Genomic DNA, 18,151 nt, shown 5'->3' on the forward strand with positions numbered 1-18,151 from the left:
TTATGAGTTGCACCAAAACCAAAATCCAATTTTTTCGAAACAGATTTTGCGTAAAAATTCCCATTTTTCTTATTTTTCTTTTGTTTTCTCGGCGCTTTTGAAAACTACTGAGAAATTTTTACTTTTGACCCCCCAAAGTACCAACTAGATTTACTTTCCTATCAGAAAAGATACTGTTGAAGAAAATCTAAGCATTTTTACTGTCTTTAAAGGTGATGACAGGCACAAAAATAAAAAATTGAAAAAAAATTAAAAACACACATCATTGTAAAATCAATACATTCATCGTTTCCCTAAGAATCTAAAATATAGATTAAACTAATCTTAAAAATAAGACTTTCAAGTATAGATTTGCTCAATATTGAAAGACAACAAACAAATTATATTAACATAGAAAATATAATTGACAATTTTGCAAGCAGAAAAGCAAGAAAAATGAATTTTTCAGTATTTATTTTTGAGTTGACTGTTAATGTATGGTATGTTCAATTTATTTATTATTTAATAATTATTTATATTTAAAATGAATAAAAAAGTCTACAAATTATTACATTTATTTATTTGTAAATACATAGGTACCTAAAATTCCAAAGTATGTTTTCAAATTTGAAAATTAATTTTTCAATTTTCAAGAGTGAGGAGGGGCCATTCATTTTATTTACACACGGGCCCAAATTGGTGTAGTTGCGGCACTGGGATCAAGGTTTATTTTCTTTAGTTATCTTGTCGATGTGTAGCTTTAATTTTTAATAGGGTCACGAACTCATATATATATACTTACATGCTTTATTATATTTATTATTTATCAATTTATGTACCTTGCTAACTGGCCCCTGAAATTGTAAATCAGGCTCTGCATAATTGGATTTAATACCTAACCTAAACAAAATATATAATAATTGTGATGACAAAGTTGGGAACAAATGCATATATACTGTTATAGATCCAAAGTAGTGAGTACGAATATTTTTATAATTTTGTGGCAGTCGTAAAGGCCTGCGCAAACCTTTATTATAACATTAAGTTGAATAAATTGTGGATAAGAAGATCCTTGCTTCCATCATCCGCCCTTATTTATTAACATATTACATAATTGCATACGGCTTACATAATTTTTGCATAATTTTCAAGACCAATTCTGACACAATCCAGGGACGTCATTTCAACTTTTTTTTGTTGGTGCCAAAATGTTTTTTTTTTGTGGGGTGAGGGGTCAAGTGGGGACAAAAACTAGAATATTTGTATAATTTATGTAATAGGTCACTTATATTAGTATGAAAATACCACAATATTGTTACTATTTTTGACGAACTATGTGTAGTAGTACTTATGTGTTAGGTACTTTTAATGTATTTATTTTATATTGTGGATACCAGTGTACAGTGATATTTACACTTGGTAAATAAATGTATAGGTATAAATCACCTTTATAATAAAATACCTAACCGAACCTAACCTACACAGTTTTTCTCCCTACATATTCAAAATTTATGGGTATAAAACACCTTAATAATAAAATAGTAAAAACCTAATCAACACATTTTTTCCCTCTGCATAATCAAAATATATAATATAGCCAGCTTAATAAAACCAGAAATGTATTTTATGGGTACCATTCTTCATAATGTTTTGTTATAATTTTATCAATTATAATATTGTAGGACCTCTAAACCACATCAAACATTCTTGGAAATTAAACATTAGTACAATACATTTTTTTTTAATACTGAAAATATATAAAATATATATAATATAAAACACTTAGGTATATCGGCGCTTTTATTTATTGTTGGCAGGCCAAAAAAGGCATCACTATTTTTTTTTAAATTAACTTGTAAATGGATAATAATTCAAATGAATTCAGCGTTCCTGTGAACAGCGTTTCTGGAATTTGAATGGAACCGACAGATGGCACTGCGTGTGGTTACCGACTTGGTCACCCCTCCTCCGTGTCAATGGTAATTGTACACGCATGTTCCTCACGGTATCAGCAACAGCGACCAGCGGGCGATAGCAGCTGCGCAGCTATCGACCAACCTTCGGCGCTCGTGGTTGTGGTGTCGGTTTTACGCGTATTTTTTTTCCAAAATAACTTTCGTAGTCGGTGTGCTCACTCGATCGGTGTGACGGTGTAGTTTGGTATAGCAGTGATTTAATCGAAACGGTTTAGTGTGTCGTCGTTCGTAATACTATATAGTGCGCGTGAGTTCGTTATACATTCGGGAAAAACTTTACCTATCTCGACATTTGTAATTCGTTTCGAATGGCTTCTCAAAGTCCAGTGGTGTCCGAATTCGCGGGATTTTCTTTGGTTTTCGTAGTTGTTGTTGGGTCACAGTGTGCGTAATAAACGATGACCGTAGGGCCCATGACACGGAACGGTGAATGTAAGAAGTTCTCGCCCAACATATTCAACAAGTCAAAATGTACCAATTGCTTCAGGCAGAAGGAGGAACACAGCGCCGAAGCCTTGGAGAGCAATCGGGTGAGTGATCACCGATCGATGTTATGATTTATTATATGATACCTATAGGTACCCTTCCATATTCTTCTGTGGCGAATGGCCCATCACCTAATTTTCATATCCGATCGTTTGAAGCGTATATGTGCACGTATTTACATTTTATTTTACATATACCCTGATCTATTGATTAAATATTATGACGACGATGTTAGCTAAAGTCCTATACGAATCATAATTTATATTTTATAACTATTTCTTCTAATAATATAAATTACAGTAGACTTACGCCTTACGCAAGCTTAGGTAGATACCTATATAGGCTATAGGCTATAGGTGTAAATGTGTAATAACTAATAATACTGTAGGTACGTGGTTGTATATAGGTAGGTAGTGATTATGCGCACAAGTTCAATTGTACGTCGTTGCGAGGTTTCTTTAGAAAAAAATATTCGTGGAACTAACATATGATATTCATTATTTGTTTTTAATGCTTTTTTTTATGTTTACAAGTACGTAATATTTTTATATATGGAACGTTTTGCAGTATGACAAAAATTAGTTCAATAATTTAAGTTGTTAAATGTAATTTGTTTGAACAAAATTTAAAAAAATATCTATAAGAGTGTACAAATACATAAGTGTATAATATACAACACATACCAGTATTACAGTCAAATACATGCATGTCTCGTTTTGTTACCTATATATTTTTTAAATATTTATTTTATATAAGTACTATTCACTACCTAGTATAAAGTTGTATTATTTAATTTCAGTTGTAGCACTACCTATATATGATGTGAATAATTCAAGTTCAACTATTGCGTAATAGGACGTGTTCACGAGTTGTTTTCACAGTATATTTTTTTAATCCGCCAAGACGTGTTCCTTGTGTACCTATATGCAATCATTAAATATATAAGTGTAATTTCGTAATGTAGATGAATAAGTTGAACGATATAAGTTAGTTGAGTATTAAATTTATATCATTGATAATAATATACTATTAATGGGACGAATTGTTTACAGTTTTTCGTTTGAGTTTGGTATAACGGGTAGATCCGCAAGTTATTAGGCCACCGCGGCTAGACATGTTCGCATATTTCTTGGTGAAAAAAGACGGCAATTTTTTTTTACGCCTGACTAATATCTTCTCAATTCATACGATTATAAATACTGACTTCGAGATAAGAGAGTATACTGTATTCATGTTCTGCAGAATATGAAGAAACCGGTTTTTTCAACGTTGGTTTCCTCTATGTGTACTTTAAAACTGTTTTTAGATCGACAGAACCTCGTATACAATATACATATATATATATATATATATACCACTGGCGCTATTCTGTTGGGCCAATCAAAATTGTTCAGATATCATTAGCCTAAACCGACCATCGTCAACACTATACCTATAATGATAGTGTGTTTTCCGACAGCTAGTAGTATATTATAATCTTATGTTGTAAACTTGTAACTTGTTGTATTAGTAGACTGTTTTCTTGATTATAAATGGATTTTATATGAGAACCAATTGGTGAATCCCGTTAAGTTTATAAAATGATACAACCGACGTAACCTGAAACGTCTCATTTGTTAAAAATCTGAGAAGGGTTTCTTTATCGGTTTCACCAATTTGAAATTCAATAACGACTTCGCAATTATGATTTCATTAATTAATATTGAAATGAAAGAGAAAGTCTATTGTTTTCCACATTCGTAACTTATAACTACGATGTCATTTTTTCAGTTTCGCTTGAACATTAAACAATAATTAATCGCGTCGGATTACAAGTAGAAAGTCTGGTAGTGTAGTCTGAATTTTTCGGTTTAATTCAAAATTGGCATACAAAATAAATAATTTCTGTTACCTATGTGTCATACTATTATAATATACTATAATAGTAACATAGCGTGTAAATGTTTAAAATATAATTCAACATTTTTATGCAATTGTACTTTTTTCCTCCTGTCAAGGAAAGTTATTTGAACTTTTTAGTTTGATATGATTTTTTTTAAACCATATTCTATACCTAGCTTATAATTTTTATGGTTATAAGTTAACTATATACACATCTGAAAACTGAATCCATTTAAAGCAGTTCATCGAAGTATATTTAAATATATTATACTAATTCGAATCTTAGATTATTTAGTCCGAAACTAATATTTTAATTAAGATTGTAATGTGTAAATAATTAGAATTGAGAAAGCATTCACGTTGCACGGGTCAGACTAACAGTTTTTTTCTTCGTTGTCAGCGGTTGTATTGAGTAACTATTTTTTATTCTTTACTAGTTTATTCTACGTGAAAATTGAAATGCACGGATTTATGTAATTTAAATCAAACTAAATGACAAGGTAGAAGAAAAAACGAAATTGTTGAAACAATAATAACTGTTATTATTATACTGATGAAGGCGATTTCGGTTTTATGCAACCCAGATTCTCCGGAAACAATGCGAATTTACTTTCCACTCTTATATTGATATAGATTTGCGTGCAAAATATTAAAGTTATGAATGGAATATTATTGTAAAATGAAAATACTGTTTTTTTTATTGATAATATCTGTTATAATATTAGTGGTTAAACAATGACGTTTAAAAAAAAATGTTTACCGCTGTAAGAATATACCTAACTTAATTTAATATTGATTTATCCGAGGATTTATCGTTGTTGATTATGTTATTAATCATTTAAAATTATAAAATATTTTTTTTATGATAACCATGTGGAGATATAATTCGATAGATTGAATAGATAAATGATTAACTGAATCTAGAATTAGTATTTTCACACTGGCATACAATATTAATGGCCTTGACATGTTTAATACATGATAATATTGATGGTTAAATCTTTGGCGAGAATATCATCGATGCTTAAGTATCATACAATGACAAGATGTAGGACTAATTAACTACTATTTATTTTTTTAAATCATCAATTAGTAAAATAAATATAAAAGCACGCAATTGTCAATTTTTAAAAAGAAAAAATTGTACTTATATCTTGATATAATAATTTTTATTCACATAATAATTATCTTATCAATTGAATACAATTTTGAAAATGTATTGTTAAAAACTTGTTTTAATTATTTTTTTTGTGAATTACACATTTTATTTTAAATTAGGTACCTGGATTATTAAATTATTTGTATTTTATAAATAAAAATTTATTTTTGGTAGTATAATATACTTAATTTTTATATTCTTTTGAATCTTAATAAAATATATAGTCGTCTATAGACAACTGTAGTGGTAATATAAAATTATTTTATTTACCTAGTATCTTTACCTCTTCAAAATAGAACTCTGATGATTAAACGTTCAAATGACAACTGTAAAAATTGGTGATTATACTGATTTGTTAGACAAACTATCAAACCATGAAATTAGAATAATTTGGTGAATGGTAACCTAATAATTTAAAATCTAAAAATTCTAGACTTACATTAAAAAATAAAAGTGTAGATTTATGAACTGTAAGTAATACATATGAAGTAAAAAAATGTATTATTCTTTAGGTTCAATACCTTGTGAGGAGGAAAATATTTTAAAATTTACCTATATTTGAGGGAATTCAGGGTACACATATTATAATTTATAATATCTTATCTATGTATATTAGTATTATATATCTACCTGCAACTTAGTTTGAATTTTTTCAAAGTAATTCACTGGGCCGTATTTAGGGGGGAGCTACAGGATACTGTTGCCCCGGGTGGCCAATTTTTGACACATTTAGGGCGCCAGGCGCTGGTGTATGTTATATGGATAACATTTTTTTTGGTAAAAATCTGCTTGAGTACCTATACTTGGATTTCTTGAATTGCATGACTATGATACGGCCATTTGACGTCATTCAATTGATTTGTCAATCAATGATAAATACTAATTTTTGTAATTTTTTTAGGCTAAAATGTACTTTACCACGCCCCTTACGAATTTTAAATTCAAAAGACATGTTTTTCAACGCTGATTTCGAAACTGTTTAAATTTTTTTGTGGAAACCATTATTTTCGAAGTTATAGCTATCCAAAGTTTGCGATTTTACGTTTATACGCATGCGCGTAACACTACTTTAATGCTGCGCGGAGGAACTCGTGTATAATATATAATAAATATAATATAGTATAATATACTTATGTTACAGGTATGGTTTTTCAACAAGATTGTTTAATTCTGAAGGCTACCCAAGGTGGTTTTACACAGAAAATCGGGGGATGTTTTCGAGTTTTTTGTTCAAGCGCAGTACATTATGTGCTTTTTAACAACCTTGTTTAATTCCGAGGCCTGCCCAAGGTGGTTTTACACAACAAATTGAGGCATATTATTTTTTTTTTGTTAAAATTTTTATGGTCCTGCGCGTGGCAGTCAAGTAGTGTTGCACGCATGTGCATAAACGTAAAATCGCAAATTTTGGATGGTTATAACTTCCAAAATTTTGAAATTCGTGAGGGGCATGGTAAAGTGCATTTGTTCCTTTTTTTTATAGTATAGGTACAATTTTATGTTGTTATACGTTTTGACAGTAATTTTGTATTACTAATACATAACAAATTTAAAAGATGAATTGTTATATTATTATGCTAGTATCTTTTATTACATAGTGGCTAGTGTATTTCTCTATGTTATCTTAGAATTAAAAACTATTAGGTATCGTAATTTAGTAATTATTTTGTAATAATATATAATAATCCGATATTCCATTTCTATGTAAAGAGTTCATGTTAATATATTTTTTTTTATAAATATATTAATATTTTAACGTATTCTATAAAATACATTGGTAGTACATTCAGGGGTATATTCTATACATAGTATTTACTATTTCGTAATACAACTTTCAACGTTTGAATGTTAGAGATGGGTAATTATGTTGGAGCTTTTACCTTCTGTTGGTATTACAGGACGTCCAATAAATCATTATTTGTATCCGTAATAAGCCTTTAAATAATTCTTGCGAATAGATTTTCTAAAATTGGCACTGGCTTCACTTCTATTGCTTCGTACCTATTGTTTTGAATTTGATCTTCCATATTCATATATAACGTCATTATCACTAGTGTATTTTGTTCCAGTCAATAAAGGTGAAAATATTACGTGTGTAATGTGTATGATTTATATTATTGTTTACAAGTGCGAAAAATATTGTCTACTAATCCTGTAAAAAAGTAGGTTAGGTTAAACTCTTGTTTAGAAAATGTTGGTGAAAAAAATGCCCAACAACAACAAGGAAAGAACAAGGTACAAATTTAGTAAAGAGAAATCAAACCAGACGTTGAATAGGAAACCATAACGGGCAGGACTCGTAGATCTATCCGTCCGTCTGCGGCGTTGTTGTCATTCAGCAGAACAGACACTGTGACACTGCAGCAGTAGGCTGTATGTTGTCGTAGAGCGTACCGGTATCTCAAATCGGTTTCGTGATGTATATCAGATCATCCCCGGGAACTGCGCACAATTTAGTAACGCAACCTTCACTAATAGTGTCTTATTTTATTTTTATTTTCCCCCGAAAAGGCGATTACGATTATTACGTTTATACATTGCAAAAAACCAGAAGAATATATAATAAAAAGATAATTGGAATTAATAATATCAAATAAGTAATACTCATATTTAGGTAACTATATAAATAATTGTAATACTTTGTCATAAATCAAGCTTTAAGAGAAAACGAAATCTGAAAGTAGCGTAATCTTATCTCTTCAATTGGTCTTAATAGGTACTACTTCCTAACGAATTTCCCAATTTTGTTAGACATATTTTGATGCACAAATTATAAAACATTTTTATTAATATGCGACTAGAATATGTAATTGCTGTTTAATAATGATACAACCATTTGTCTCTATATTATGTAAAATAAGCACAAATATTCACTGTGATCTAAGTTAAATTTAAAATATTATAGACAATAGTATTCTTAGACGGTTAAATTTCCGTATGCATATATACAAGGGATGGCATTTCCAAGGTACTCGACCAATTTAAATACTTATATTTTGTTTTTAGTAATAAATAATAAGACCACAATTATTTCTTATATATAATGAATATTATAATTATTATCATAATTTAATAGAACGCAGGGAAAATATCAGGTAAATTTTGGCACGTAACTTTAAAAAAAATCCCATTCCATATTTATAGTGTATAATTACTTTGTGATCTTTATTTTCCGTTTGAAAATACTTTTAAACGTAATTGATTACGCAGTTATTAGAATACAAGACAATATTTCTCATGATTTAATGATATATCATATTATATGAAATGATTTTTACCGGTACTTATTTTCATTTAGAATTTAAAAAAATGTTCACTTGGTGAGGGTATGTCACCAGTTACTATTACATCTCCTCCAATGTTTTTGTTTTAATATTTTGTGGTTTATTTTTTAATTTGCATTGAATATTGTGAAAAACAAACATAAACTGCAAACTTGTCAATAGTAATGCATTTTGACACCACTCTTATGTATATAATATATATATATATATAATAGTGATATATATAATATATATCACTGTATATATTATTATAATATATTTTCAACGTTTCACACTGCATTTTATAACTGATATTTTTTAGTACTCCGTAAAAAAATAACAATGTATTATGTATAATAGGTATATATAACAATACAAGACTGCATGTGTATAAAACTTACTCTGTTATTTTATTAGAGTTTTGTTCCTAGGTATTTTTTTTCACAGTTTATTTTTTACGGGTGATGTGTGAAGAAGTGGGAGGATAAAATATGGTTTATACTTTATTTGCATGCCAATAGCGAGAGGCCTATTATTCAGATGTGTTTAGAGTTGCGAAACATACTGGTTATTTATTAATTAAACTCGTGACGTGGTTACGAATATATTTCAATATCTTAAAAAAATGCTCGATAGATTTTCATTTTTTTTTCGTTTTTAAAATGTAGAATTTTGTTTATGAAATCAACTTTAGCCATGTACTGCGGTCACTAGGTCTTGAAGGGTCATACACGTGACCTGGTTCGCCATGCATGTGTCGTTAATTTGTAATTCTAAATAATAAATAATTAGATGGTGTTTCCTCCGTTTCAGTATATTATAATATAGACTATAGTTCATTTAAATCGTGTTCTTGTAATTTAGAACTAACAGCATTAGCTGATTGCAACACTTCGCCATTTCAGCCATACTTAGATTCGTTGATATTGTTTCAGCAGCAGATAAACCAGAAGATAAACGATATTGGAATATAGATATTTTGAAGAGAGTTAATAATCTCAAATGCTCTACAAATATAAATGAAAAAGGAATATGAATATTGGTTTACACGTTTTAAGCTTAAAAAGCAAAACCGTTTATATATATATACTTTCAAGCTACACGGATGGCACATCTTGAATTCACGCATTCCACTTTCACTTTAATAGAACAAATTAATACATCTATAGTGAAACTCTATTAAAGTACCTACCAAACTATACTTTTATAATAAAGTTTATATGAGATACGTATGGACCTCAGAATTTTGCGGGGTACCCCTGTACTACTCCACTTTATTTATAAATATTTTATAAACGTTTTTAAATACATACTTAAATAGGTTATAATATGTGTATAAGTTATAACTGACGAATTTGACTCATTCGAAATTTTATTTTAGATTCTGAGAAAAACGATGAATGTATTAATTTTACAATGATGTGTGTGTGTTTTTTTTTTATTTGTGTACAGTCGTCTGAAGTCTGAAGTTATAATTTGGACAAAATTCATCAAAATCACGGAAATTGGCAATTTATTTCAAGTTAGAAATTCATAAAAAATGTTCTATTTATATCTAAGCCTTGAAAATTTAATATAAGATTCCCATTAAGTTTTCCTACATTTAACAAAAAAAAAAGTTTACCGAAAATTTTTTTACGAGCTTTTGAAGAAAGATATTGGATATTTGACCGTAAATAAACAAATTCTCATACAACGGTTTTCTTTTTTTTGTCGTTATTCAAAAACTAATTACCATAAGTACTTCAAATATTAGTAAGTACCTAATTTAAAATATTATTTGTGGGTATATGCAACTTTTAGAGTATCTATATTGTTATACTTTATACACAAAAATACATTTTCAAATGTAATTTGTTTAGCAAAACCTAGTAACTTGTACTAATGCCTAATACCTAGTAAAATAAATTACTTTAATCACAATAATATCATCACAGTAATATTATAGACTGACTATCGGTATTGCCATATGGTAGCTCACACATGTATTTAGTTTTAAGCTCACGAAAAAAGAAAATTTGTTTTGTTTATTTCAATGATTGCCAGGTATATTTAGTGGCATATACATTTTTTTACAAATATATTTATAAAAAAACAAATTTTTGACACGGGCTACGCCGAGTGCGACAGCTAATAATATATTAATATATTATTAATTATTATGCATCATTTGCTGTATTTTTATCGTCGACATTTTAGGCCTTATGCCATAATGTGTAACACATTGTGTTTGTATATGAAATTGTGGTTGTATAATTATTGAATTCCTTAACAGTTGAATTCTGGAATGTGAGTCGTTCGAAGGTCTAACTATAAATTATATATATAGCTAGTAAGCTAGTTGTATTGTTGAGACGCCGATAGAGAATTTTGATAATGTCAAAACACAAAAATCGATAACTTATTACGCTGGTGAGCGGACAAGATTACGTAACGTCGAAGGGACATCGCTCGTTGGCACCCCTTTCTTTCAAGGGTTGACGTGAGTCACACTCGTTATGCAAAACCAGCCCAGCCATCTTTTTTTGTTCGTCATATATATTCATATACTATTACCAATTTAGGCTGTTTTCACACGCTCACACGATCGTTGGAAAATCGGACGTTGTGAGTTATACGCAATATTTTGTAATCAATTTAATTTTTCTCATTCCAATGTATTTTAATCTATTCTGATTCTTAAATACGTACACATTCATACGTGCATGCGTGTATATTTAAATACACTGTATATCTGTATTACTACAGTATACTACACATTGGTGGTTTACACCTCCTGACGTATGATTTTAGCGGCACAGTAGTTTAACAATATGGAAATAGTTGTGTCAAGTATATGTTTTTAGTTTTGACGAGTTTTGAACTATGAGATTAATTTAACTATTATCATTTTTATGTCAAGAAAGATCTTGGGTCAAAGATTAAGTGTTGACCGTCAGACCACCAGCACTATTATTATACTTACCGCTCACCCGAAAATCGATATTTCAATGAACGATTATGGGTGTATTGAAAAAACAAGCCACGACCAACATTATGTTATTATTATCTTTTTCTTCTTCATCTTTTTAGCTTTTACAGTCCATTTAGGACTTTCGCTGCCTCAACCACATCTTCCATCTATCTCTGTCTTCATTATCTTCAACCCTTATTAATTCTTCTGAAATTTCCGCGAGATCCGTTTTTACTCTGTCCGCCCATCTTTGTCTTGGTCGACCCCAAAGTCTTTTACCGTTTAGTCTTCCAGTAAACAGATTTTTTGCAATATCTTCCGATCTCCAAATATGACCCACCCATTCTAACCTTTTACTTTTTAGATGCGAACTTATAATGAATTTATTAAACATTTGGTACATGTTATTATTATCAACGAAAATAAATAAATAATCACGCGCAATTGTTTTTAATTGAACACATATGTATTTTATTTGGAGGTTTTGCATGTTATCCGGGATACACATTATATTGTGTAATATATTGTCTTAGGTATCGAACACGGTATCAGAGTATATAGTTAAGTAGGTATAAATGGTTAAATATCGCGTAGCTAATACCTGTAAACTATAGTAATATTTGTTTACACCGTATGATATTATGCAGCGTATTACAGCTCCTTCCTCGGGTCAACGATAATCCTAGACTATATTATATATATGTATATAATAATAAACCACTGTAATAGGACCACCTCGGCGCACGATCGTTGTCGTCGGACGGACATCATGTGGAAAAACACGCAATATCCGCCACCACCACTGCTTCCGCCGCTGCAGGTATTCGGAACGCGCGCTCGCGATAAGAGGCGGCGGCGATTGTGCGACGGACGGTCGCGTGGAGGAGTATATTATAGAAACTGAATGGGAAAAACAAGAAAATCGCGCGGAATCGCGTATACCGTTGCGCGCCGCTCGTCATATATATATATACATATACAAACACAGACCCACATGTGACCACAAACGAGTCACACCCGTTTAACTGTACTTTACATGTGCCTGTCGTAATTATTGGGTCTGTTGTGTTGTCGTTATTCTATTATATTATTTTTTTACCATTCTTTTCCTTTTTTTTCGATCGACTTGCATTGTTCTTTTACAGGTGTACTTATTGCAAGTCTGCATTGGTGGTTCTAACGTATGGGCAGGGTGGGCAGCTGCCCATACCAAAATTTCTGGTATCCCTTATTGGGGAAGGGGAGGAAATGAGGAATATTATTCGCATTTAAAACCTAATTATAAATCTACTGTTGCCCATACGAAAATGTAGTCCTAGAACCGCGCCTGCAAGTCTAGTTTAAGTTGGGCGGTGAATTATGCGATATATATAATATCTATATATTACTCACATTTATGATTGCAGCCCCCCCCCCCCCCCCCCAATTAAATGTTATATGGTCGATCGAGCTTGCGTCGTGTAGATAACGTCATATTATATCATAATCATACTCATATATAATAACGGGCGCATATTATTACGAGAAACACAACTTCATATAATATTATAACTAAACACGATAATCCGACGTCGAAAATCCTAGAAAAACTTTTACCTCGATTTATTCTATAAAATGTAATTTATTACTCCAGTTTAACTTGTTTTAATTTTCTTTACGTACTTTTTTCTTTCAATCAGTTGGTAAAAATTAAAACAGTCAAAATATAAACATCTGTACACAGCTGTGAAAAATATATAGGTATGCAAATAGAAACCTGAACAAACATTTTCAAATAATTTAATTACAAAAACAAAAATCTTGTTCTCGTTACATCAGAATATTTTATAGTCCGAGTACCTATCTTAAAAAATATCAACGTCTTCCTATGTTATACTTACTTTAGTTGTATTTCAATCAATAACGCTTTGGAATTTTTTGTCGAGAATATATATTATTTAATATTTTGTAAGATAATACATTATATGTATTAATGTGTTTATATATTAATGGTTAATGCATAATATGCGATATGCCCATTGGTCCCATTATTGTGCCTACTGCTTGCGCGACTATATATACATAATATCTGTGTAGTGTGTATATATTGTAGATTCTACACTGTAGAATATATTGTAATTGATGTTCGAAAATGTTTTTTTGTTTTTTTATTATATTGTCTAGTTGTGGACAAATCTACATTTATTTGGACTTGGCGTTAAATGTATAACACAAGATAATAATAATTATCCAACGTACCTAAACCGTCTATAAATGTCAAGGTATAATATAACACATTTTACAAATAACAAAATTATGCAAATCCTTTAAATATTTTGACTAAAATTTTATACGTACACTATTATAGTTTAAAAGTAAATTATAATATGACATAAATACTTTTAAATTATTTTTTTTGATTGTAATTATAAATCTAAAACTTAACAATATATTTAATTAAAAAATTAAGAATTTACAAATTTAACTTCAATCTTTTATTTGATGATTTACTCATCTCATTAATTATATCATTAGTATCAACTTCTATATCTCTATGAATATTTAATAAAGCTAAACGATTAAGCCTATTTTGTCCTATTGTATTTCTTAAGTAGGTCTTAATGCGTCGTAGTGTTGAAAACGACCGTTCTCCAGTGGCTGTGGTTACTGGTAAAGTAATAAATATTTGCAGCAATTTTGAAATGATTGGGTATATTTGAGGATCACACTGAAAGTACAGGTCTGTAACAGTTTTTTTCGTTTGAATAATATCTGACTGGTGCTTAAAACTAATTTGCCATAATTGTAATTCAGCATTTCTCGTATAGGTATTCACTTATATCACCCAAATTATTTTCATATATTATATCTTTATACATTTTTGAAAGTAATTTAAAACTTTCTTCGATATCATTGCTAATTTTAAAGTCAGAATTAGGAAATAAACAAGTAAAGATGCTTAATATATTCTTGTGTGATAAAAATCGATCATGCAGTTGATCTATAAAATTATCCAAGAAAGGGATAAATATTGTAACACGGTAATAACTTTCTGGATTGTTTATGTTTCTATGTGCTTGGCGACTTGATATTCTGGGAATGCAAACATCAATTCCAATTTTATTACAATATGTTTCAACAGACTTAAATATTTTACTAAACTCTTCAATAGCATTCACACGAATATCTTTTAATGTGTTTTGAGTAACATTAGCAAAATAAAGAGCTTGTTTTAAATCTAAACTTTCAGTTTGTAGAAGTCTACTCAGTGGCACAGATATTGAAAATAGTTTAACTAAAATCATGAGTGATACTTGGAACTTAGATTTTGTTATTGAAGCTAAAAGTTGATTAGCTGTTGATGATGTATCAACGTCTATCCAAGAAGAAATTTCTTCTAGAGAAGATATAATTGCAGGCTATAATTCATGAAATAGCATGACAGCACCATGGCGCTCTACCCATCTGGTGGGGCAAAATGATTTTAACTTTTGTGATTTTTCACCTGGAAATATCTTTGTTATTGTAGACTGGAGAATATTTAATCTTTTAGGATATCCAAAGAAATTAGAAATTGTCTGCATAGTACCCATATAATTTCTTATTTCAGAAATTTGGCAAGCAAAAGACACAGCTAAATTTAAGCAATGGGAACTGCGGTGAATATATAACGCCATTGGATATTTTTTTCTTATATGTGATTGGGTACCATAAAACATTCCAGACATGGCCGCTGCACCATCATATCCTTGTCCAACTATATATTTTGTTTCTATTCCTAAAGATTGAAGGTTTTGTAATATTGTATCAGCTAATGCCTTCCCACTCATATTTTTTACTTCAACAAACTGTAAAGATAGTTTAAAACCACAATTTATCACAGAACAATGGTTATGTATCAGTGGTAATAATCATATTATACCTACCAATAAAGATTAGAACTTCATTTTATCATTTGAATAAATTCAAAGACCATATTGATATAATGGAGATAAATGATAATGACATAATATTATTATTCATGTATCTACCGCATTGATAATAAAATAGACTATTCTATAATCAATGATAATAGGTATTACTCGGTATTAGAAACTTGTAAAATTTGTAAATTTTAACCTAATTTCGGGAGGGGTTACAACCCCTTAACCCCCCCCCCCCCCTTGCGTGTGCCACTGCTTATAGATATTATAGTAATCAGTATTAGTCATTAGATACTTCGTTTACACTATACATATTGGAGAACGCAATCGATGCATTTTTCTCGTTATTTCCTTGGCGTCTTCACCCCGCTATAAGTCGCCGCACGCGTATATAATAATATGTACACACACACATACCTAGGTATAATATATATCTGTACATATTATATGTATAATTATTGTTTTTGACGCCAGTAGAGAGGTTCCAGGAGGAGTCTAAGGTAGAAAAAAATAAAATTCCAATTAAACCCGTCGCCGCCGAGCTGACTTGGTGTACTGCATGGACAGTGCACCACACCATACTGCCGACGACAACGAGTTGGAAATATTATATGCAAACCGTGTAATTATCATCATCGAAATGCTTAGAATGCCATTACACACACACACACACACGTAAATTGTCGAGCGTTTAATAAACGCGCATAAATGTATATCGTTTGAATAGATTGTCGGCGGAAAATTGCTATATACATATTATATAAAAGGCAACATTTTTGCCGACTTTGACTATTCACCTATCTTGGTATAATAATAACAATAATATATACATATTATGATATAACTGCAGCTGTTGCCTTAACGTGGGTATAAGTGATTATAATCACAGCGGTTCGGTGGTGTGTATAGTATAAATTCTGAAGATTTAGTAAAATTGTTATATCAAACTATAGTAACTATGTCCTATAGGTTATAATAATATTACAATTTGAATGCAAAACAGTATAGAACAGTCGGTAATAATAATCAGTGTCTACGCGTTCGGGAGTTCAGTGTTCACGAGGAATCACGGGGTATCACAATATTTATTATATACATTTTTTTAAATGTTTTGTCCCACCCCGGGCACTATTTGTTTTCATATTTTTATTTTTTTCATGACCATCCTCACAGCCGGCGCGCTTTTAGTTATGTAAAACATAACGGTTTCTCGTTGGTTGGTCGACGCAACGAGTGTAATAATATAAGTATACATGTACGGCATCATCAGATTACACTGCGTTTTTCTCGACGTTGTGTCGTATATTGTACATATTGATGTTTTATTTGAATAATAATAATAGTGTACAAGTATTATTCGGACTTGCGGCTTATCCTGTCCGTGTACAACACACACATATACAAGCGCGTTAATGATAGGCGTGAGCGGCGAGAAGATTATATTGAGAACACGTTTTGGAAGTGTTTGTGTGTGTGTTTCTTGACGTAAAATAGAATAATAATAATCGTTATACGGTCGGAGGTAGTTGAGTTGATGACGACTCTATATTATAATACGAGAAAATCACGCGACGTGAAACTCGTAAAATGTAGATTTTAGTGCGAGTCTCTCAACCCTAGTCAGAGTAATATATTTTGAATAGGTAGGTACAAACGACCACGACTACGCGTAGTAGTAATCTTATCGTTTTTATCGGATTTAATGACCATCAAGGTGAAAAGAGTGTTATCACATAAAATATAATTTTACGTATGGTGATGCAGTGTCCTATATAATCAAGATCAGAAAAATATACATACTTAAATGTTTGTTTTTTTTATGGTGTCGTAATATCTTAACGTATAAATATACAATAATTAACAGCTATTATTATAATATATATTATGTATCTACTATCATTATCGTACCTACTATCATTGATTATATATACTAGTATTTATAATCAATGCTACTATACTGTTTATACTTCTTAGTTCTATATGATAATTTATAATTAAGTTGGAAATATAAGTTCTATTTTAATATAAGTATTATATTACATTATATTATAAATTGAGATCCAACACTATACCTGTGTATATCTATTGAGCCATTTTAATATTTTCAATGAATCAAAACTGCAGTTGAAAAAATCAGTGATATTTTATAATACCTATATTAATTACTAAATTAAACCAACTGTTTTTATTGATCTATTTTAGTAATTTGAATAGTTCAAAATTTTGTGTGAACATTAATTCTTATTTATGTATTTAATGTGCGTCTGTTAAGAATTCTTTTATCAATTCCCATAAACGGAATCTTATTCTATAATAGAGTCGTAAATTTTTTTTAAATTATGATCTGCGATTAAATTTGGGCTCCTTTCAATTTCAAAATGTGGTTATAATATATACCTTGTTAATATTATTTAATTGCGTTGATCTAGAAAAATTTAAATGACCTAGTATACTTAGATGATTTTTATTAAATTGGTTTTTGTCCTCAATTTTATAATAATATAATTTATTTTATGGGAATGAAAATCACCGCTGTGACGATTGTTATTTCG

The 18,151-nt window shown here is 30.1% G+C and overlaps 1 protein-coding gene across 2 annotated transcripts in view; it reads left to right on the top strand.

Moving 5' to 3' along the window:
• Nucleotides 1-2,004: 2,004 nt before the first annotated feature.
• The window catches only part of LOC100167794 (protein outspread), a 97,143-nt gene continuing 80,996 nt past the window's right edge, over nucleotides 2,005-18,151 (top strand). For both annotated transcript variants that reach the window (XM_008183708.3, XM_001944100.5), the window contains exon 1: nucleotides 2,005-2,485. In XM_008183708.3, coding sequence (XP_008181930.1) covers nucleotides 2,354-2,485 — 132 coding nt within the window. In that variant the 5' untranslated portion in view covers nucleotides 2,005-2,353. The remainder of the gene's footprint in view (nucleotides 2,486-18,151) is intronic.

Source organism: Acyrthosiphon pisum, chromosome A1 (assembly GCF_005508785.2).
Source record: "Acyrthosiphon pisum isolate AL4f chromosome A1, pea_aphid_22Mar2018_4r6ur, whole genome shotgun sequence".
In the NCBI taxonomy this organism is placed as follows: Eukaryota; Metazoa; Arthropoda; class Insecta; order Hemiptera; family Aphididae; genus Acyrthosiphon; species Acyrthosiphon pisum.